Genomic DNA, 22,755 nt, shown 5'->3' with positions numbered 1-22,755 from the left:
AGCATAATGCAAAATACATTTAATCCAACTTCAAAAGTCCCCGCCTTTAATCCCAGCACTTGGGAGGCAGAGGCAGGCAGATTTCTGAGTTCCAGGCCAGCCTGGTCTACAGAGTGAGTTCCAGGTCAGCCAGTGTTACACAGAGAAACCCTGTCTCAAAAAAACAAAACAAAACAAACAAACAAAAAGTTCCCATAGTTTATAGCAGTCTCAACAATGTTAAAAGTCCAAAGTTCAAAGTCTCTTCTGAGAAACATGCAAATAACTTAGCTGTAACCCTCAAAGCAAGACTCAGGAAACCAGCTGGGCAAACCCCAAACTCTGCACCTCCATGTCTGATGTCAAAGTATCTTTTCATCTTTGAAAGTATCCTTTTTCATCTTTGTTGACTGTAACAAACTTCTTTCTCCTGGGCTGGTTTCACTCCCTGTTAGCAGCTTTCCTCAGCAGATAGACCATGGCTCTGGCATCTTGAACATCTTGGAGCCTCCAAGGCAACTTCAACGTTACAGCTTCTTGTTTCAATGTCTGGGATCCACACACGATCTTCTGGGCTCCTCCTCACTTCTCCAGCTCTGCCCTCTGCAGCGCTCTAAGTTCAGGTTGATCCACTCCACTGCCGCTGCTGTTCTTGGTAGTTATCCTATGGTACTGGCATCTCCAATACACTGAGGTCTTCCACTGCAACTAGGCTTCACCAATAGCCGCTCATAGGCTCTCTACATGGTGGCAAGCCTCAACTCCTTTGCATGACCCCTTCAGTCCTGGGCCATCAATTGCACCTGAGGCTGCCCCTTCACCAGTGGCCTCTCACTGTGCTGAGCCTCAGCTGTTCTTCAGGACTTCTCCATACCTTCAAAACCAGTACCCCCTGGGTGACTCTTACACATTACCAAGTCTAGCTGCAGCACGAGGTACAACCTTGGCTATCTCTGGAACACAGCTTCTTTGTGCTCTCAGAAAACACTTCCCAGAAGATGTCACCTCAGTGATGCTGGTCTCTTCTTAATCACCGCTGATTTCTTTAGCTCCAGCTAACAGGCATCAATTGTCCTGGTAGTTCCTTCTAGTCTGGACTCTAAAGCCAGAGTCACATGGCCAAAGCTGCTGCTTGCTGAGGCTGGAACATGGCCCCCTCCTTCTATTACATTATCACCAGCTTTCTGTTTTTCATCTCCTTCACTGCCTAAGCCTGGCTGTCCTGAAACTTGCTTCGTAGACTAGCTTTGATCTGCATGCCTGTCTCCTAAGCACTGGGATTGAAGGTGTGGTCCACCAAGCCTGGATTTAAGTTTTTCTTCACCTAGAACTTGCTCTGTTCTAGGCTGGCTTTGAACTCAAAGATCTGCTTTTCTTTGCCTCCTGGGATAAAGGCCTGTACTACCAAGCCGGGACCTAAACTTAGCTGACTAGGTCACTTAATTACTCATTTAATTCTTTTTAATCTCCTTGAATACAGGATTCAGCTCCATTTCACTTCCTGGTGCCCCTTTAATACTCAAACTATATATTTTGTATTTTCCCTTTCTTAGCTTGCTCTGTTTGTTAAAAATGCTCTTCCTGAGACTTAACCAGAGAACCAAGTCTGTGATAGGCATTTTTGAGACTTCCTTTGTCAATGCAATTAATCTGAGTCTCTTCACCTTAGCCTCAGGCGGACTCTTTAGAAAAGGGCATGTAGTTACATTCTGCCCCAAACAATCTCTAGGCCACATACTGAAATTCTCCACTGAAACCTCTTGGGTCAGGTCCACACAATTCAAATCACTCTCAGAAACAAAATCTTCTATATTCCTACTTGGATAGCCCATTAAGCCCCATCTGAAGCATTCCACTGCTTTCTAAATCCCAAGTCCCCAAATCCACATTCTTTAAAACAAAAGCACGGCCAGGCCTATCACAGCAATACCCCAGTCCCTGGTACCAACTTCTGTCTTAGTGAGGGTTTTACTGCTATGAACAGACACCATGACCAAGGCAAGTCTTATAAAAGACAACTGGTGAGATGGCTCAGTGGTTAAAGAGCACTGACTGCTCTTACGAAGGTCTTGAGTTTAAATCCCAGTAACCACCCGAATGAGATCTGATGCCCTCTTCTGGTGCATCTGAAGATAGCTACAGTGTACTTATGTATAATAATAAGCATAGAGCAAGCAGAGGTCCTAAAAATTCAATTCCCAACAACCACATGAAGGCTCACAACAACCTGTATAGCTACAGTGTATATTCACATACATAAAATAAATAAATAAATCTTTAAAAAAGAGAGAAAAGACGTTCTTCAGGCAGTGGTGAGAGGCAGAGGCAGGCAGATTTCTGATTTCGAGGCCAGTCTGGTCTACTGAGTGAGTTCCAGGACTGCCAGGGCTACACAGAGAAACCCTGTCTCAAAAAAACAACAATAAATAAATAAATAAATTAAAAAAAGATGTATTTGTTAAAGGACAACATTTAATTGGGGCTGGCTTACAGTTCAGAGGTTCAGTCCATTATCATCAAGGTAGGAACATGGCAGCGTCCAGGCAGGCATGGTGCAGGAGGACCTGAGAGTTCTACATCTTCATCTGAAGGCTGCTAGCAGAATGCTGGCTTCTAGGCAGCTGAGAGTAGGGTCTTAAAGCCCACACCCATAGTGACACAAGTGTGACACACCTACTCCAATAAGGCCACACCTTCTAATAGTGCCACTCCCTGGGTCAAGCTGATACAACCCCTCACAATTTGCAAGGTTAAGCCGAAAGCAAATAACTAAAACAAGTATTTGTTTGTTTTTGTTTTTGTTTTTCATTTTTTTCGAGACAGGGTTTCTCTGTGTAGCCCTGGCTGTCCTGTTACTCACTCTGTAGACCAGGCTGGCCTGGAACTCAGAAACCCGCCTGCTTCTGCCTCCCAAGTGCTGGGATTAAAGGCGGGCGCCATCACCGCCCGGCACAAGTATTTATTTGAAATCAGGTCTATATAATAGAATGGTTACATAATGCTCTCAAACCGCTCAGAGAGATCTGCTACCTATGGCTTTTAAAGTGTTTAATGAAAAAGGCTTCTCCTGACCACAAAAATACTAGCTCCTGATAGCGGCAGCTGAGGCAGCAACTGACTCCCCCGGAGCTCGCTTCAGGTGCAGCACCACTGAGCCCTGAGCAGAGAACCGCCCGCTGGCAGGGCCTGCCCAAGCTAAGGACGACGTCGGGTTGACTGCCCTACTATGCCTCACCAAGGTGAGTTCGTTCTCCCAAATTTCTTCTCTGCAGAGAAATCTCTCAGACCTTGTGGGTGTGGCTGCTGCCGGCTGGTGCTGCTCTGGGACCGCTGAAGACTGACCCAGCCTCCCAGGGAAGCCATTGAGATCACCCACCCTGGCGGATCTCAGGCTGGCTGGGGTTAAGCCTTTGTCATTCTAATTGATACAGGGGGATATTTGTTTTACTCTTTAGGTTCAAACGTATCCTTCTCTGAGCTCTATGATGGCCTTGGCGGAGCTCTAGCTTCATCAGATAGTGTAGCAGCAGCAGGCACACGGGAGCCAGCTCCTACGCCAAGGCTGCAGGGGGCCAGTCTGTCCATGGCTTATGTAGAAATCTCACAGGCTGGTTCACCTTGCTGTCAGGCTTGATGCTAAGGAAGATAAACTCCCAAAACAGGTTTCAGTAGAAGACAAACCCACATTTTGTCACACTCTAGAACTTTTGCTTTTTTTTTTTTTTCTTAATAAGTCACTAGGGAACAAAAATAAAAAAAAATAAAATAAAAAGAAAGTCACTAGGGAAATACTGTCTAGTCTAAAACCCATTAATCTATAGCCAGAAGTTTTCTAGTGTTCCCCCATTAACATTTGTAGACTCAAAAACATCTCAAGGAAGATCTTTGAGGGCCATAGATTTGCAATTTGGTGTCAAGAATCATATTGTTTCTTTATCCGGTTATGTATGCATGTATGTATTTCTTTACTTAAGACAGGGTCTCTCTATAGAGCCTTGGCTACCCTGGAATTTACTTTGTAGACCAGGTTGGCTTGAACTCAGAGATCTGTCTGCCTCTGCATTCTGAATTCTGGGAACTGGGATTAAAGGCATGTGCCACCAAGCCTGGTTTCCAGCTTTTTTTTTTTTTTTTTAAACCTAAAAAACTGTTTATTGACCCTGGGCATGGTGGGACAGACTAGTTTAGGCATCTCTGAGTTCAAGGACAGCCTGGTCTACAGATAGAATTTTAAGACAGTCAGGGCTACACAGCGAAACCCAATCTCGAAAAAAACAAAATTAAAAAAATATATAATTTATGTGTTTTATATATATTACATATGATTATATATAATAGAAGTTATTGAGTACATATTATTTATATGTGTAAAGATATATGTTTATGATATAATATATATATATTGTTTATAATATATATTATTGGGTGCGGGAAGGGCACACTTGTGGAGGTCAGAGAAAACCTTATGGCGCGTCAGTTCTCACCTTCCACACTATGAGTTTCAGGGATTACCAGCTTGCTATTCTGTCTCTAGTTTTATGACTTTCTTACATCCCCAGATATGACCTCCACGTTTTTCTTTTACTTTTTTTCTTCTTTGAGGACAGGTCAGCGCCATCCTCCAGCTCCCACTTTTCGGACCTGAGGAACTCGCCCGGACCATGAGCGACCTCGGAGGAGGCGTCTCCAGTCCACCGGGCTGGCGAGGAGGTGTGCAGGTTCAGCAGCACCCGCTAGGTGGCGCTCGCTCCGCCCCGACCCTGCTCAGGCGCCTTTGCACATGCGTGTCGCCTCCCCCAGCCGACTCCCCCACACACGCGCACTTCTGACGCACGCAGAGGCCTCGAGAAGCCGGAGCGGAAGTGCAGCCGGCTCCGCGCACGGGAGGGGGAGAGGGAGGAAAGAGGAAGAGCGGAACCGGAAGTAGGAGCCAAGGAGGTCCAGTTCTCTCGCTCCGGCGCACCAGAAGAGTCGCGGCTCAGGGGGCGTGGCCCCGGAGGCGGAGGGCGTTGTGATTGGCTCGCGACCGCGGCGCCGGCGCGGATTGGCTTCTGCGGCCTGAGCTGTGAGTTAACGGCGCTGCGGTTGAAATTCAAAATTGGCGTGGGAAGGCGGGTCGGCCTGGCTCCTGGGTCCGTCCGGCTCCCGGGTCTTGTGGCGCGAGCCCATGAGTCGCCGCTGGTCTCGGGACCCCGGCACCCTGTCTGCTGCCTTTGCATCCCGTCCTGTGCGGACCACCATGGACGTGCAGGCGCAGGTGAGTGCGGCGGCGGCTGGCGGGCTCGCGCCCCGGGCGGAGGATGCGGGAGATCCGCGTCCTGGGGTCAGGTCCGGGCGAACCGGCCTGCAAGGGGACGATCGCACCGCCTCGCGGCCCGGCCGAGTCCGTGCGGGCGACACACCCAGGGCGAGGAGCCCCCCACCCCCCAGACCGGTCGCCGCGACGTTGGCCCGCCATTCCTGTCGTGCAGGCGCGGCGATCCCGTGTCTTTAGCTCTCTCCACGCCTTCCCCATTTCGAATTCTCGAGCGGATTCGACGTGCTTGTGCTTCTCGGTTCTTAACAGATCGCCTTGTGGGAGAAGCAAGGGATCGGAGAGGCCTTGTGGCTTGTCCGCCAAGTACATTCTTCTTGTTGATGTCCGGTTGTGTTTGCCTTCGCTTCGCTGCTGGATCGGGATGGAGGAAGGGGAGAGGAGAAATTGGGGGCAATCTACCCAAAGGGAGACCTTATTATTCCCTCGTCCGTCTGTCTTTTGCCCAGTTGGACTGGCTCATTAGTGTATGGGTGCCCTTCACCACAACCATCTGAGGTGTATGTGTGTGGCAATTAATGGACTGATCTCTCTAGCGTCAGGAAAGGCCGGCCTGCGTTCTTTGTTTACTAGTGTTTCGGTCTAGACTGACTCACAGTCGGTGTTCAACTTGAAGAGACTCTCTGGTGTACTCAACTGCCAAAAAGGAGAGCATTGCACTTATGTAGGAGACACCTAGCTACCAGTGAGCTGACAGTCCCTGGGGTTGGGGGTGGGAGGGGAGACAGAAATAAATACAATAAACACAACTTGTATCTCTGTTGGGAGGCAGTGAAAGACTGTAAAGGTTCAAGCAGGTGGAAGGGGAAGAAGAAAGCTAGGAGGGGGAGGGGACAGGGAGGAGGAGGAGGAGGAGCATTGGCTAAGCTATGGGTTGTTAAAACTGGAAGGGAGAGACCAGTGTATAGCACTAGGCGAGCATCCAAGAAACCCCTGGATCCGTAATCCCCTGGAGCAAAAGCTTCAAACCTCTCTGAGGTCAGCTGTGACGAGGCTCAGAAGAGGGTTTTGAGGTTCAGGCCAGTGATACACTGTCTCAAAAAAAATTTTTTTTTAAAATGAGGAAAGCAAACAAACCCAAAAGAAACAATATAAATTTGATCTAGTAACCTGAAGCTGGTGCTTAAGAATAGCAGGGTTTGCTTGCTGATTTTTTTGGTTGTTGTTGTTTTGTTTTTGTTTGTTTGTTTTTGTTGGTTTTTTTTGGGGGGGGGTGTTGGTCGTGTTTGTTTTCTCTGTGTAGACCAGGCTGGCCTTGAACTCAGAAATCTGCCTGCCTCTGCCTCCCAAATGCTGGGAGATAGCAGTTTTGGTGGAATGGTTGAAGTGAAGTTTGTTGAGGAGATAAATTGAACCCAATGGTTCTCACCCTTCCTAATATCTGAGCCCCTTTAATACAGATCCTCAGGTTGTGCTGACCCTGAACCATGAAGATGTTTATTTTTGTTGCTACTTCATAATTGTAGTTTTGTCACTGTTATGAATTGTAAACATCTGGTCTGCAGGAGACCCAACATCTGGTCTGCAGGAGACCTGATATTGGACCCCTGTGAAAGGATCACTTGATCCTCCCATAGGAGCCCCAAGCCACAGGTTGAGACCCACCGGTGCCGAGACAATATTTTTCGAAGTTTTGCTGCAGAGGGCACTAGCCCCAGGGAGTACCCTCAAGAGAGGATCTTTTGAGGTTAGAGGAGATGGTAGTGTGTGCCAGAGCTGGCTGAGGTGGGACTGGTGCGGTGCGGGAGTGTGTACCCACTTGTGCTGAGTGTTAAGTGTGTCTGAGAGATGAGGTCGTTCTGACTCCCTTTAAGGCAGGGAGAGAGATAGTTATACTGGTTAGAGTTGTCCAGAACAAGCTGGGAAAACACAAATGGTATTGCTTTTCACTGTAATACTCAGCAATTAAGAAGGGCTTTTGTTTTTTGAAACAGTGTTACTCTGGCCAGCCTAGAACTGGCTAGAACTGGTCTTGAACTCAGAGACTCACTGCCTCTGCCTCTAGAGTGCTGGGGTCACCGCTCCTGGCTTTGTTGTTGACACTTTCTTTTTAGGAAAATGTATGAGAACTAATTTTTTTGTTCTCTAAACATCACTGTCAAGGCGTGACTTTTTTGACATTATGGTGTAGCATCTTTCTCTACAAACATAATGTGCCTCACTCATTGCTAAGCCCGGGGTGCATATGGCTGTGGCAGCTAAGGAATTGGTTACTTTTTAAGTTACAGAGATGCTGTACCCCCTTGTCCTGTCCATGTAGCCCAGACTGACCTGGAACTCACTCTGTAGACCAGGCTGGCCTCGAACTCAGAAATCCTCCTGCCTCTGCCTCCCAAGTGCTGGGATTAAAGGCGTGCACCACCACTGCCGGGCACGACAGCTTATTTTAATGCTTCTGCACAGAGAGTCAGTCAGTTGAGTGCAAAGTTGAAAGAGCACAGCAGGTGAGGGAGGCCAGAAACAGCGGGCGGGCAGGCGCATGTCCATGTTCGCAGTGCTACAGCTATTAGCATGTAAATCCTAGGATTTGCAACCAAAGCTGTGTATTTACTCTGGGGTGTGTGTGTGTGTGTGTGTGGTGGGGACATACTTAAAAAATCAGAGGACATCTTTCTGGAGTCCTGAGTCCTGGGCGGTACGCTTAGGTGGCAGGTTGGCAGGCTTAGGTGGCAGGTTGGCAGCGAGGGCCCTTGCCTCCTGAACTACCTTGCCAGCTTTTCCATTTTGTTTTGGGGATTGAATGGCTCTTGGTGCATGTTCCATTCACAGGCTATCTCCAAGTCTTATTTTTGTTCATTTGTCCAATTGTAGTTAAACAGCCTTGCCAAGCTGCCTAGGCCGGCCTTGAGCTTGGACTCTTCTGCCTCACCTCTCCAGTAGCTGGGATTATAGGCAGCTGCCATCATGCCTAAAAAGATCCGTTATCCTGAAGCTGGACTCATAGCAGTTTAGCTCATTAGGCTTTATAAAATATGCAGGGTGACCAGGTATGGTGACATATGTCTGTAGTCCCAGCACTGGGGAGGCAGAGACAGGTAGATCTCCATGAGTTCGAGGCCTGGATAGTCTACACTGTGAGTTCCAGGACAGAAAAGCCTTGTCTCAATTCCCCCTCCCCCCCAATCATATGTGTAGGGGTACATGAATGCTAAGACACTTCAAAACTTGGTCTTATCAAAATGCGTTCTTGAAGGACTCCATCTTGATGAACCTGTGTCTTATTAATGTTTCAGTTCTCCTTCTGGGCTAAGTTTCCTATGAGGTGGGTTTCCAGCTGTTCCCAGCTATGTCACTTGCAGTCACTTCCAGGCGGGCAGTAAGAAACCCTCTCTCCTGCCCTCATTACCCAGATCCTTCCCTGCGTATAGAACTCGACAGCTCTGCCCCACAGAGACACTTCTGTACTAGAAGTACAGTTGGTAAGAGGACACAGATGAATGCTCTGCTTCAGACTGAGGGGCCTGGTTAAGTACATTTGCTTAGTTCCTGCAGTAGCCTCGACTCTCCGCTCAACAACCAGACCCTCCTGTGACGCAGTAGGCACCCTCAGGTCAGCTTAGGCTTCTTAGCTCTTGCCCCCCACTATCCCTGTGGCTCCCCCTGACTGACACCAGCCAGTTCCTAATGGACCTCCACACTGGCTTCAGGAGACCCTTTTCCTCAGCCCCACTGCCAGCTTATTTAGCACTCACTTGCCTCTCCCGGGTGGACAGAGAGCGTAGCCCTGGTGCACAGACAGAACCTTTGCGTCCGGTCACTAGCCCTAGTGAATTAGATTCTGTCCCAGGCATTCAAAATGATAAAGGTATTTCATTTCTTGAGGAAGTAGATAGTTTTCTATAGTTTAGTTCACTTACAGACAGAACTTGGCAGTTATCTTAGAAAGTAAGCTCTGAGAAGTCAAGGGCTTGGTGTCAGGCGCCAAGTGCCATGTCTGCTGCCAAGCGGATGTTCACGTCTTTGCTGGATGAACGATGTAGTCTCTGCGTATGACGGTACTCATCTTCTCTTCTACCTACCTCATTTTCTTTTTTTTTTCTACTTTTTTTTAATGATTTATTTATTTTATGTATATGAGTGCTCTATCTGCATGTACACCTTCGTGCCAGAAGAAGGCATCAGATCTCATTACAGATGGTTGTGAACCACCATGTGGTTGCTGGGAATTGAACTCTGGACCTCTGGAACAACAGCCAATGAGTGCTCTTAACCACTGAGCCATCTCTCCAGCCCCCTACCTCATTTTCCAATGCTCACAGTTAATTCCCCACCCCCCACAAGGTCAGTCATGCCAGCCTCAAAGTTGTGACCCTACTGTCTTAGTTGCTGGGTCTAGGGCTAGAGCGTACTGCTTCATGTGGCTCACAATTCAGTTCTTCCCATCTATCAGGTCCTCCTAACTCGGACTTCAGCACTGCTCCTCATCACAGCAGACAGCCAGCTGTCTCTCGGCTCTCGGCTCTCCTCCGTGTGTTGATCTGACTAGGACACTAGTCCTAGACTAGGACACTGCTGTTTATTTTGTGTGTGCTCCATTTTGCTGTTAGAATGCTTGTCCTTTAGCCACATTTGTGATGCCAACTCTTATCCTCCAAATGGCTACTGAAAGTACTTCAAAGGGCTGGCGAGCGCTGGGAGGGCTGGCAAGCGCTGGCTGCCAAGCTTGAGAACCTGAACTGGATCCCCAGGGCATGGTGGCCAACCACAGTCTAAGGGGTCTGACAACTTCTTCTTGGCCTCTACTGGTCTTCCGTGTGTGCCGCGGGCTGGCCGATCTGGACTTCCCTCAACCCGCGGGAGAAACGGGGGTCCTAGTCAGGTCGACAAGGCGTAGGCGAAGAAATGACGGCAGAGACGACACATGAAGTATAAGATCTAAATTATTTCTTAGAAATGGCATCAGACTTTTACAGTCATTGCAAAAGAGAGATGGTAAATCTGGCAGCTCAACAGTTGAGGTACATCTGAGGCCATCTGAAACATACTGGGTCTAAAGCAGCAGCTATCTCCTCTGGACTGGTGCTGTATCCCCCGGGCCCAATTGCTCTGGGCCTGGGGGAATGCGGATGCATGAATCTGAGTCCTAGCCCATCTAAGTTCTAGTGCTAGTCTTGTATGTGAGTCCAAGTCCTTCTTCCCCCCAGTCCTAGTGTTAGACTGAAGTCACGTAGGCAAGCGACCCCCACACCAAGGTCAGCAGGGTCTGGTAGCTAGGTGTGAAGCTGGAGGAAGAGGGGTGGAGCCCTCCCTGTTGAGGTATTCTTATGCTAATTCTCTGGTTCATGCTGGAGGCAGGCAGAGGGGAATCTCGACCTAACACTTTCATCTAATGTCTTAGAGTGAGAGAAACCCTTCAATTAATGTAAAACATTAGGATAGTTGGAAACATTGTGTCGGCCAGGAGACAATGCCCAATCTTAACCATTTACAAATCATTACTTGGGGTAGCTTTATGTCTAATTATGATGCCGTGTTGATGATTGGAGAGACTGATCTGAAACACGTCTGAGTTAGGGGATACCAGCGACTGTCTGAAATCTAGGAGGCACAGATCTTCTTTTGAAGTCTTATTGCCTCTTATCCTTTATCAGGATTTTATCCCCGATATTTTGGATGTGACTGGAGTAGACGAGTGTGCGTGACACGTGTGCATGGCGAACAGACCCGACTTTAGAAGGACATTTCACCTCATGACAGTTGCCTTCCCCCATTTGGAGAGTTACTTTAAAATGGTGCCCAGAGACGAAGCGTTTACCGGCACTCTGTAAACAGCCTGTCCTCTCCCTCCAGCTTCTCCCTGAGGCAGCTCCCTCTCCTGTCCTGCTCTCTGTCCGTCCATCCATCCATCCATCCATCCATCCATCCATCCATCCGTGTGTGCTGCTTACCTGTGCCAGCCTTCCATACAAGACACTCAGTTAATGCTTGCTGATAGTCAATTCGGAGAAGGAAGGTTGAAGGGAACTCAAAAGAGGGCATTTATGGGCTTTTGGTTCTGTCTTGTTCTTAAGAGTCTCTTTGCCAGCAGGGTATAGTGGCACACTCCTTTAATCCCGGTGCTTGGGAGGCAGAGGCAGATGGATCTATGTGAAATTGAGGCCAGTCTGGGCTACAGAGCAAATTCCAGGACAGCTAGGGCTACACAAAGAAACCCTGTGTCAAAAAAAAAGGGCTGGTGAGATGGCTCAGCAGGGAAGAGCACCAACTGCTCTTCGGAAAGTCATGAGTTCAAATCCTAGCAACCACATGGTGGCTCACAACCACTCATAATGAGATCTGACGTCCTCTCCTGGTGCGTCTGAGGACAGCTACAGTGTACTTACATATAATAAATAAACAAATCTTAAAAAAAAAAAAGCCTGGTGGTTGTGGCCCACGCCTTTAATCCCAGCACTTGGGAGGCAGAGGCAGGTGGATCTCTTGGGTTTGAGGCCAGCCTGGTCTACAGAGTGAGTTCCAGGACAGCCAGGGTTACACAGAGAAACCCTGTCTCAAAAAACCAAAAAAAAAAAAAAAGGAAAAAAAAGGAAAAAAATAGTCTTTCTTTTTTCCCATCAGAGGCCCCCTTTGTTGGAGTTGAACACAACCCTGATCAAGTCCTCCTCCCGACTGCCCCTGTCAGGAAGCAGGCTCAAGAGGGGTCCTGACCAGATGGAGGATGCCCTGGAGCCTGCAAAGGTGAGATGTGTTTGGAGAGCAGAGAGTAAGAAGGGGGGTGGGGAGGATAAAGACAGGTCACTGTGGAACCTCATCTTTATCTCTCCCCAGAAACGAACACGAGGCGTGGGTGCGGTGGCCAAAGTTGACACATTCCGCCCCAGAGGACCACTCAGCACAGTGTCGCAGACCCAGGGCCACACTGCAGGTGGGCTGTGGGGTGGATGGGCCCGAGGGTGTGGAAGTGGACTGCTCTTTTTTTCTTTCCAATTGTATCTGTTTCTAAGTGGGTAATGCCCTTTCACTCAGGTCAGAACCAGAAAGGCACAAGGCTGTTAGGTGGAGTCCTTACTTCCCTCCTCCTCCTTGTCTTGAACGCCTGCTTCTTCCAGGCTGTGCATGCTAGGGAAGAGTCCGAGTGGAGGTGTGTAAGAGCAAGCGTGTACAGGTGCCGCATGCTGCATACACAGCACAGCCCGCTTAGTCTTCTCACTGGTTGGGTTTGGGTGTAGTCAGTCATTTCTGGTCCTAGAAGGGCGTCAAGAGCTGGCTGGACACTGAAAGGACAAGGACAGGAGAGGCCCCCCCCCCTTTTTTTTTTAAATAAGAATCACTTATTTCTTTTATGTATGTGAGTACACTGCTGCTCTCTTCAGAGATCCTAGAAGAGGGCATCAGATCCCATTACAGATGGTTTTGAGCCACCATATGCTTGCTTGCTGGGAATTGAACTCAGGTCCTCTGGAAGAACAGTCAGTGCTCTTAACCACTGAGCCATCTCTCCGGCCCCCAAGGAGAGTCATCTTCCAACCCTTTAACATACATACGTATCAGTGCATGCTACCTGAGTGTTGTACCCGTCTCCTCTTTTCCATCCTTGCACAGCTCCAAAAGGCCCTAAGAAGACAGGACCTCGTGGGTGCTCTGCTGTTGGTACAGGTAATGCTCCGTAAGCTGGGGCTGACCAGGGATCTGGGTCCATGTCACGGGAGTGGTGAGGGAGGGCTCTGGCCCTACGAGTCTGTAGGGGAGGGCTGGTGTTGGGATCACATCGGGGACTTGCACGTGTTAGGACACACAGCCCTGAGTCTGTTTGTTTGCTGTAAAATTTTTATTTTTTTTATATTTTACTTTATATGCATGTACCTAAGCCTGCATACACAAATATATGTATGTATGTATATATGCACAGAGGGAGGCATTGAACCCTCTGCTAGAGTTACAGTGGTCGTGAATCTCCTGATGAGGATGATGGGAACCAAGCCTCTGAGGTCTGTGAGAGCAGCAAGTGCTCTTACCTGCTCAGCCATCTTTGGTTTTTGATGATTTTTTCACTGTAGCTCATATCAGCCCCCCAGTGCTCGATTGCATGTGTGTCCTATGTCCTATGTGTCTAGCTTGTAACTCCATGTCAACTCTACTTCTCCAGTGCTGAGGAACCAGAAGCCAGCTCCCACTGCTCCTGCCCAGAAGCCTGGCAGTAGGTGACATAGAAACATTGGGTGAGAGGTGGGGAGGGGAGAGGGGGTGGCGAGTGCCCAGAAGGCTCCCTCTCCTATCTTCCTGTCAGGAGAGGAGAGGGGATGGCGAGTGCCCAGAAGGCTCCCTCTCCTATCTTCCTTTACCTGAGGCCTGAGGCATGGAGACTGAAGGGTGGATGGCCAGGTCTCCTGACCCTTGTTTGCCCCTTCTGTGCCCATGTTAGCATCAGCTGCTCCTGTGGTAGTAGGGAAGAAACCTGGCAAGCGTCCTGCCTGGGACTTAAAGGGTCAGTTGTGTGACCTCAATGAAGAGTTGAAACGATATCGGGAGAAGACTCAAACGCTGGACCGGGAGAACCAGGGGCTTCGGGAGCAACTCAGAGAGGTCCAGGAGCAGGCCACGACCCTGGGGACAGAGCGGAACACCCTGGAGGGGGAGCTGGCCAGTGTACGCGCCCAGGCTGAGCAGAGCCAGCAGAAGCTGGAGACACAGAGCGCCCGTATCTTGCAGCTGGAGGAATGTCTGGGTACCAAGGAAAGACGGCTTCAGGAGCTTCAGGAAGAGCAGCTGCAATTGCAGGAGGAGCGGAGCACACTGAGCACCCAGCTGGAGGAGCGGGAGGTAAGCCGCAGAGTAAGCAGAGGCCCCGCGCCTCTGCGCCTCTCCTGGGGCTCCAGCAGGATGTCTGCACTCAGTTCCTCCAAGCAGCTCCTCGCTCTGCCTGCTCTTGTCCCTTACTTGCTCTGCTCACAGCTTCCACGTTCCTCCCTCTTCCCATGTGTGTGAGCTCTGGTGGGCTCCAGGTGGTTGGCACGCTGTCACTCTTGAAGAGCATGCCCATCTTGCCTAGCTCACTCCTGTGTTTTAGTGTTGCTCTGAGAGATCTTTCTGGATGTCCCTCCCCTTCCCATCCTCCTCCTAGTGCTGGGCCCTTTCTTTTCTTTTCCCTTCTTTTCTCTTTCTCTTTGGCAGCAGGGGCTGGGGATTACTGGAGCTCACTGTTCTGGCTGGACTAGCCAGCAATGTCCTAGGATTCTCCCGTCTCTGCTCCTCAACTCTGGGATTTCTTGTACTCATAGCCAGGTCTAGCTTTTTTTTTTTCTTTTTTAAAACATGGGTGCTAGGAATTTTAACTCAGGTCCTTCTGCTTATGTACATCAAGTGTAAGATCACGGTGAGATCTCCAGTCCATGGGGCCCCCTATCCCCCTATTTTCTTACTTCTTTCTTTACCTGACTGTGAAGTCCGTGTGCCCCATCTCGGCACAGGACTTGCTCTGTTTGCATCCCACCCTCTGTCTCTCTGTTCTGGGCAGAGGAAGCTTCAGGCTTCGGAAGCAGCTCTGTCGAGCAGCCAGGCAGAGGTGCTGTGTCTTCAGGAGAAGGCTGCAGCCCAGGCGACCTTACTGGCTGAGCAAGGAGACAGGCTCTATGGATTACAGATGGAGCGGCGGCGACTGCACAACCAGCTGCAGGAACTGAAGGGCAACATCCGGGTATTCTGCCGGGTGCGCCCTGTCCTTGCAGGGGAATCCACCCCATCTCCTGGCTTCCTCGTGTTTCCTCCTGGCCCTGCTGGACCCTCCGATCCCCCAACTCGCCTTAGCGTCTCACGGTCCGACGATCGGCGCTCGACCCTGACTGGGGCACCAGCGCCCACTACCCGCCATGATTTCTGCTTTGATCGGGTGTTCCCACCTGGAAGCAAGCAGGAGGAGGTGTTTGAGGAGATCTCCATGCTTGTCCAGTCAGCACTGGATGGCTACCCTGTGTGCATCTTTGCGTATGGACAGACAGGCAGTGGCAAGACCTTCACTATGGAGGGTGGGCCAAGGGGAAATCCCCAACTGGAGGGGCTGATCCCTCGGGCCATGCGGCATCTGTTCTCTGTGGCCCAAGAGATGGGTGGCCAAGGCTGGACATACAGTTTTGTGGCAAGTTACGTAGAGATCTACAATGAGACCGTCCGAGACCTGCTCGCTACTGGGACCCGCAAGGGACAAGGGGGCGAGTGTGAGATTCGTCGGGCAGGTCCAGGGAGTGAGGAGCTTACTGTCACCAATGCACGATATGTCCCTGTTTCCTGTGAGAAAGAGGCAAGTAGGACTGAGCAGGAGGAGTGGGCAGAGTGGGGTGGGCTGTGAGGGCAGCGTCTCCTCAGACTGAGGGTGGGCAGCAAGGAGGTCCGCTTTGCTAAGGCCAAGGGGTGGAGAGCAGTGACAGTGTTCTGGTGAGGCTCGGAACTCATTTCCTTCCGCTTCTGGTGCTAAGGTCACCCAACCAGGATGGTTACCAGACCGTCCCGGCCTGGGCTTCTTAGGAGCTGCTTGACTGCTCCTCGGGGGCTTGAGGCTGTGAGGCATTTGGGTTGTCTGTCCTTTTATTCTTTTATTCTTTTTTTTTTGTTTGTTTGTTTGTTTGTTTGTTTGAGACAGGGTTTCTCTGTGTAGCCCTGGCTGTCCTAGAACTTACTCTGTAGACCAGGCTGGCCTGGAACTCAGAAATCCGCCTGCCTCTGCCTCTCAAGTGCTGGGATTAAAGGCGTGCGCCACCATGCCCGGCTGCCCTTTTATTCTTTTTGAGAGCATCGCAATGGAGCCCTGGCTGCCTTAGAACTCAAGGCAGTCCCGTGCCAGCCTCCCACGTGCTGGCATTCTAAGCCTACGGCAGCACGCCTGGCCTCTGTTTCAGACGTAGCTTCACAAGAACTCTTGAGATACTCCCTCTGTGTCTCAAAGGTTCCTTGAACTTCTAGTTCTTCTCCTTCAGCTTCCCAAGCAGCTGGGATTACAGGCTTGTGCATTAAGACTCAGTCTGGGGGCTGGAGAGATGACTCAGCGGTTAAGAGCACTGACTGCTCTTCCAAAGGTCCTGAGTTCAAGTCCCAGCAACCACATGGTGGCTCACAACCATCTGTAATGAGATCTGATGCCCTCTTCTGGGGTGTCTGAAGATAGTGTAGTGTACTTACATATAATAAATAAATAATTTTTAAAAAGATTTAAAAAAAAAAAAAAGACCCAGTCTGGGTTCTGTCTACATGAGCACACTCATTCTGCTGGTGTGTGCTTTTGTTCCAGGAGGGCAAGGGCACCTCACCATGTCCTGCTTCTGACTGCCTCCGCCCCTTGTTATTCCCACCCCAGGTGGAGGCTCTGCTCCATTTGGCTCATCAGAATCGGGCTGTGGCCCGCACTGCTCAGAACGAGAGATCGTCGCGCAGTCACAGTGTGTTCCAGCTGCAGATCTCTGGAGAGCATGCTGCTCGGGGCCTGCATTGTGGTGCTCCCCTCAACCTTGTGGACTTGGCTGGGAGTGAGCGGCTAGACCCTGGCTTAGCCCTAGGCCCTGGAGAGCGTGATCGTCTTCGGGAAACACAGGCCATTAACAGCAGTCTGTCTACACTGGGACTGGTCATAATGGCCCTGAGCAATAAGGTAGGGATGGATGCATGGGCTGGTAAGGTAAGGTGAGAGGCCATGGCGTAGCTGTGAGAACCCTGCTTGTCCTAACTGCCTGTGTCTCTTCACCCTCCAGGAGTCCCACGTGCCTTACAGAAACAGCAAGCTGACCTACCTGCTGCAGAACTCTCTGGGTGGCAGTGCCAAGATGTAAGTAGAAGGGAGAGATTGAAAGGACTGCAGGGGCTGGAGAGATGGCTCAGTGGTTAAGAGCACTGACTGCTCTTCCAGTGTTCCTGAGTTCAATTCCCAGCAACCACATGGTGGCTCACAACCATCTATATTGGAATCAATTGCACTATTCTGCTGTGTGTCTGAAGACAGCTACAGTGTACTTATATAATTAAAAATCAATCTTAAAAAAAGAAAGGACTGTAGGAACTACAGTTTGGGGTTTTTTTTGGGGGGGGGTGTTTTTGTTTGTTTGGTTTTGGTTTTGGTTTTGGTTTTTTGAGACCGGGTTTCTCTGTGTAGCCCTGGCTGTCCTGGAACTCACTCTGTACACCAGGCTGGCCTCGAACTCAGAAATCTGCCTGCCTCTGCCTCCCAAGTGCTGGGATTAAAGGCGTGCACCACCACTGCCCAGGCAGGAACTATAGTCTTAAGATGAGGGAGAGAGAGAGCTGTGTATGTTTATTCCTCCTTGGCAGACCGCTGATCAGGGCTTGGCCCCTTGTCTCTCCACAGGCTCATGTTTGTGAACATTTCTCCTCTGGAAGAGAATGTCTCCGAGTCTCTGAATTCACTACGCTTTGCTTCCAAGGTACAATGACTATCCTGCTTAGTTTTCTATTTTTGTGACCAAGGAACTTAGAGTGGTTGGGGCTAACAGCTTCAGAGGGTTAGAGTCCATGAGCATCGTGGTAGTGGACAGGGCAGCAGGCAGGCAGGCCTGGAGCAGTAGGTGAAGGGCACACCTCCACACCCAGCCATGAGGCAGAGACTGGGAGGCAAGTGAGCCCCTTCTCCCCCCTCCCCCCTCCTCCCCCTCCCCCCTTCCCTCTTCCCCTCCTCCCCTCCTCCCCGCAAACATGCACACACTTTTCTGACAAGGCCACACCCCCTAGTCCTCTCCAAACAGTCTCCAGTGCGCTCCACCAACTGGGGCCCGAGTATTCAGTACGTGAGCGAGCCTGTGGGGGCCATTCTGATTTGAACCATCACATCTGCCCACAGTCAGGCTCCTGGCTGCTTCAGGCATCTCCATCATGCCTCGTGTTTTTAAGCTTAGGCACATCTATCCAGAAAGGACTTAAACTTGCTGGGCATCTTGGGTACTGCCCACCTGGTTCCATTTTTAACTGCTGGCATTTGGATTAATATTTTTAGAAGAATTAACCAGAGTCAGGACTATATTACAAGAACAAGCTCTGTCCATGTTCTGAGACTCTCCTGTCTGTGTCTGTCCTGTTGTCCCTTGCTACTTGGCGCTTCAGACTGGCCCAAGATTACTCCCAATGCACTGGGATTGCACGTTACTCTTAGCTCTGTGTAGGACTCTACCCAAGTGTCCTGCCAGTCCCTCCTGCGGGGCTGGTGCATTTCCACCTTGTACTGATTGCACACAGGCTCCCTGGACAACACTCAGTTTCATTCAAAATACCTTGGCGGGTAATTTTTTTCCTGGCTTCCCCTTTTCCTGCGGGTAGAAGAGCTTTTTGAGTTCTGACTTAATTTGGCGTCTGATTTTGACTGGGTCTGCTAGGCAGAGTGGTCAAGCATGTTACCACCCACGCCGTGCGTCCTGGAAAGTTGCTTGGCCTGTTTATCACTTATCAGGGCTTGAACCAGGTCCTCCTCACAGTAAGCATGAGCTATGAGACCAGCCACATTTCTGAAAGCTAATGAGCAAGTTTTAGCCATATATGGTGGCGCACACTTTTTGGTAGGCTGAGGCAGGCTGAAGTCTGTGAGTTTATGGCCAGCCTGGTCTATAAAGTGAGTTCCAGGACAGCCAGAATGAGTTAGAGAGATTCTGTCTCAGAAAGGGGGTAGGGGCAGGGTTACTGTTTTAACAGGTTCGACAGATGGCTCAGAGGTTAAGAACCTTGCTGTTCTTGAAGAGGATGAGTGTATAGTCTTAAGCTGAGGGAGAGAGAGAGCAGCAGCTAACATCCATCATCCATCCCTAACTCTAGTTCTACACCCTCTGCAGGCACCAGGCATCCTACACATGAAATAAGTGACTCTTAAATTACTTTGTTTGTGATTAGAGGATAACTGGTAGGATTGGTTTTCTCCTTCCTTGTGGGCCTGAGAGATCAAAGTTAGGTTGTCATGTCATCAGATTTGGTGGCAAGCACCCTTCCTAGCTGTGCTGTTTTGCTGCCCCAGCCCTCATGTCAGCCCTCTATGGGGCGGGAGGAGTGTTAAGTCAGCTTCTTATGTCAGTTGATGTGTAAATGTAACTTGTTTAAGATTTATTTATTCTTATTTTATATGTATTGGTGTTTTGTTTTGCCTGCATGTATGTTTAAAGATGCCAGATCCCCTAGAAATGGAGCTATAGGACAGTTGTGAGCTGTGAGCTGCGATGTGGTTGCTGGGAATTGAACCCAGGTCCTCTGGAAGAGTGGCCAGCGCTCTAACCACTGTGCCATCTCTCCAGCTACTAAACATACTTTTATATTCTCCTGTTGTCTCTGAGGCTTACTGCCTCCATCTGCTAACTTGGTGCTGGTCCTGGAGGCTTCTAGCCTTCATTCGATCTAATCTAGGCCTAGAGTGTTTTCAGCCACTGAGACTTAATGCTGAATAAGCTCACCTTTGTTCTTTCTGAACATTGACTGGCTTGTTCAGCTCAGCTGTGTGGCTGAAACTCCTCTCCCAGCTGACTGATTCAATCTGGCTTCTCTCAGCTTCTGATCTGGCTCTGCTAGGCCTCCTGCTAACTCTGGCCATCTGTTCAAATCCTCTGGCTCCTTCTCATTCTCTGGATTGTTCTGTCTTCACCTGCGTCTAGCTTGTTCCCTTTCTGCAACTGCCCCATTAAAACTGCTGTTCTCCGCCTTCCTCTCTGCACTGTCCCTCTTGGTTTTTGTTTTTTTGTTTTTGTTTTGTTTTGTTTTTTGTTTTTTTCTTTTCGAGACTGGGTTTCTCTGTGTAGCCTTGGCTGTCCTGGAACTCACTCTGTAGACCAGGCTGGCCTCGAACTCAGAAATCCACCTGCCTCCCAAGTGCTGGGATTAAAGGCGTGCACCACCACCGCCCAGTGGGTGCTTCCTTCTACAAACAAACTTTACCTTCATCCTTTGAGATTGAAGGTGTGTACTAAGAGTGAGTGCATTCCAGCCAGAGGGATTAGAGATTCGTGCCAAGGCTGAGCTATACCTCAATTAGAAACAGGTTCTTTTCAGTAAATAACACAATCTGTGGGTTCATAGTGATCCGATCTCCCACAACACTGATCTTCTACCTCCACTTCCCGAGTGCTGGAGGTAGCACCGCTTTGTGGCCTTGCTCATGGCACCCACTCCAGTCTCTCCCAGCCGCCTCAGAATGTCGGTTAGGTTTGTCTAGTGTGGGCATTCATCTCACTTGGAGGAGATGGGTCTATTTGCTGGGAATACTTGTTTACGGTAATGTGTGGTGGGGCCTTTCCTCAGGTGGGTGTATGTCTCTGAGGTAAAATGTCTTGTCCTGTTGACACCATATTGTGCTCTGGTTGCTCACCCTTCCCCTCAGAGTTTTGCTGTTTGGTAGTTGGGGAGATTTGGTTTGGTTAGATTGGTAATTCTAGTTCAAATCCTTGACCTACTTAATAGCTGGGACAGGTGGTACACCTGCTACATCAGAAGGACCCGGCCTAATTCTACATTTACTAAGCATCTGCTTAACTTTTTTTTTTTCTTTTTATGGTGGTGTTAGAGACATCCCAGAACCTTGTGTATGTTCAGCAAGTGCTCTGCCACTGACTGAGCCACCTCCACCACCACCACTGTCATCTCGGCTTTTTTTTTTTTTTTTCTTCTGTTTGAGACAGGGTCCCAGGTAGCCTTGGCTAGCCTGGAACTCATCTTCCTGCTTGCCTGCCTGTCTAGTGCTGGGACCTAGACCTGTGTCCAGGCTCCTGGATTCCCAACAGTGATTTTATGAAATAGTAATTCTAGATCCATGATTTTGTTAGAGAGCTTTAAAATGGTGATTTCTAATCAGTATTCATTACTACTGACTTTTTTTTTTATGAAGAATTCTCTTAACAAGTAAGCATACCTCAAAGATACTGTTGTGGGTCAGTCTGTGAACATGGCGGTAAAGCATAGGTGTGAAGAGTGCACGCCAGAGTTAGTGTGCTGTAGCCTGTTAAGCTTTGGAGGTGTGGACCAAGTATAAACATGCATAACTGCTAAAGTGTGGTGATTATCTGAACTAGTGGGAAAAAGTGGCACGGACTAGACCTGCTCAGTGCAGGATTAGCACACACCTTCAGCAGGTCAAGGACACTGTGAAGGACGCTGAAGTGGGAATGACTTTGTGTAGGAAGACGTGCATGCATGATGAGCATTTTGTATGCTTGTATGTCTGTGCACTGTGTGCCTGGTGCCTAAGGAAGCCAGAAGAGCAGACTGCATCCCCTGGGACTGGAGTTACAGACAGCTCTGAGCTGCTGTGTGGCTCCAAGGTCCTTTGGAATTCAGCCTGTGCTCTCAATCTCTGAACCTTTCTCCAGCCCCAAAATGATGGATTTATTTATTTATTAATATTACCTGGGTGTGTTGGCACATGCCCTTAATCTCAGCACCTAGGAGGCAGAAACAAGGCGTTTGAGGCCACCTTGATTTACCAAGTCAGTTCCAGGACACCCAGGGCTACACAGAGAAACCCTGTCTCAAATTTAAAAAAAAAAAAAAAAAAAAAAAGGCTTGCTCCCAGGCCAGTCTGATGGGGTATTCTCTTCTCAGATGTAGAGTAGCCTGTATCATGTCGACACAAAACCTAGTCAGCTCTATAGAGCTTCGTCTTTTCAGACTTCTGGTGTTCTCCAGGCATAGTGGACACAGCAGCACTATCCCCAGGGGGCCAGACTGAACCTGCTTCCATACCCCCTATTTCAGAGATTAGGATGGTGGGCCCAGCACTGGGGCAGGATGGAGACACTTCTCATCTTTATCCTTGACCTTTGTGTAACCCTATTTATTGGTCCACAGGTGAACCAGTGTGTTATCGGTACTGCTCAGGCTAATAAGAAATGAAGATGGATCCAGAGCCTGATTCCCTTGCACGTGTCTCTGTTTTGGTGTATATGTATTCTGTGGTGGTGGGGTGGGGGTTGAAACATGATTTTATTGGGTGGACAACATTATGTACCCAAACTATCAAATAAAGAAAATTTGTTGTAGGTTAATTTTTTTCTTAATCTTAGATTTAAAAAGATTGTGTCCAGCCGGACAGTGGTGGCAGAGGCAGGCGGATTTCTGAGTTCGAGGACAGCTAGGGCTACACAGAGAAACTATGTCTGAAAAAAACAAACAAACAAAAAGACTATCCAGTTGCTTTGCCTGTGTATCCTGTGCATGCCTCCTGCTCCTTGATGAGTTCAGAAGAGGCTTCAGGTTATGCGATTATGTATAGTTGTGAGCATTGATGTGGGTCCTGGAACAGAACCTGGGTCCTCTGCAAAATCAGTAAGTGCTCTTAACCGCTGAGCCATCTTTCCAGCCCAGCCCTCGTTACAGCTCTTAATGGTTTTAGGAATATTAGTAGCTGCTAGAGGACGGTATTGTAAATAAAAACTGTAAGCATGCAGAATGTCCGTTTTTGATGTGCTTTGCAGAGGCTATGGCTTTCACTTGGTGGGGCAACTCTGCTGTCCTGCTGCTCTCCTGTCCTTCAGCACAGGGAACTGTGCCCACAGCTGCCCACA

General features: G+C 49.3%; 1 protein-coding gene across 5 annotated transcripts; it reads left to right on the top strand.

Moving 5' to 3' along the window:
* The first annotated feature begins 4,949 nt into the window (after window positions 1–4,949).
* Window positions 4,950–22,634, top strand: Kifc1 (kinesin family member C1). 5 transcript variants are annotated; one of them, XM_031348617.1, is made up of 12 exons: window positions 5,053–5,236; window positions 11,852–11,971; window positions 12,062–12,158; window positions 12,836–12,889; window positions 13,380–13,430; window positions 13,656–13,816; window positions 13,943–14,053; window positions 14,748–15,527; window positions 16,578–16,868; window positions 16,969–17,042; window positions 17,580–17,655; window positions 22,040–22,634. In XM_031348617.1, exons 1-12 carry the CDS (start codon window positions 5,147–5,149, stop codon window positions 22,082–22,084), a joined length of 1,950 nt encoding a protein of 649 aa, XP_031204477.1. In that variant the 5' UTR covers window positions 5,053–5,146; the 3' UTR covers window positions 22,085–22,634. The 5 variants fall into 5 exon arrangements, with proteins under 5 accessions (XP_031204480.1, XP_031204477.1, XP_031204476.1 ...); XM_031348620.1 differs by lacking the exon at window positions 5,053–5,236 and adding an exon at window positions 4,950–5,044 and having other exon boundaries at window positions 13,656–14,053; XM_031348616.1 differs by having other exon boundaries at window positions 13,656–14,053.
* The last annotated feature ends 121 nt before the right edge of the window (window positions 22,635–22,755 follow it).

The sequence above is a fragment of the Mastomys coucha genome, unplaced genomic scaffold (genome assembly GCF_008632895.1).
Source record: "Mastomys coucha isolate ucsf_1 unplaced genomic scaffold, UCSF_Mcou_1 pScaffold3, whole genome shotgun sequence".
Classification (NCBI taxonomy): Eukaryota; Metazoa; Chordata; class Mammalia; order Rodentia; family Muridae; genus Mastomys; species Mastomys coucha.
Note: the sequence above shows the minus strand (reverse complement) of the source record. Positions and strands in the feature narration are given on the sequence as shown.

Bases quoted from the DNA above. Each gene is read 5' to 3' on its own strand.
- Kifc1 (XM_031348616.1), top strand. From the start codon at position 5,147: ATGAGTCGCCGCTGGTCTCGGGACCCCGGCACCCTGTCTGCTGCCTTT. The intron at 12,159-12,835 runs GTGGGCTGTGGG...ATCCTTGCACAG, and splicing joins GACCCAGGGCCACACTGCAG to CTCCAAAAGGCCCTAAGAAG. The intron at 14,054-14,747 runs GTAAGCCGCAGA...TGTTCTGGGCAG, and splicing joins CCCAGCTGGAGGAGCGGGAG to AGGAAGCTTCAGGCTTCGGA.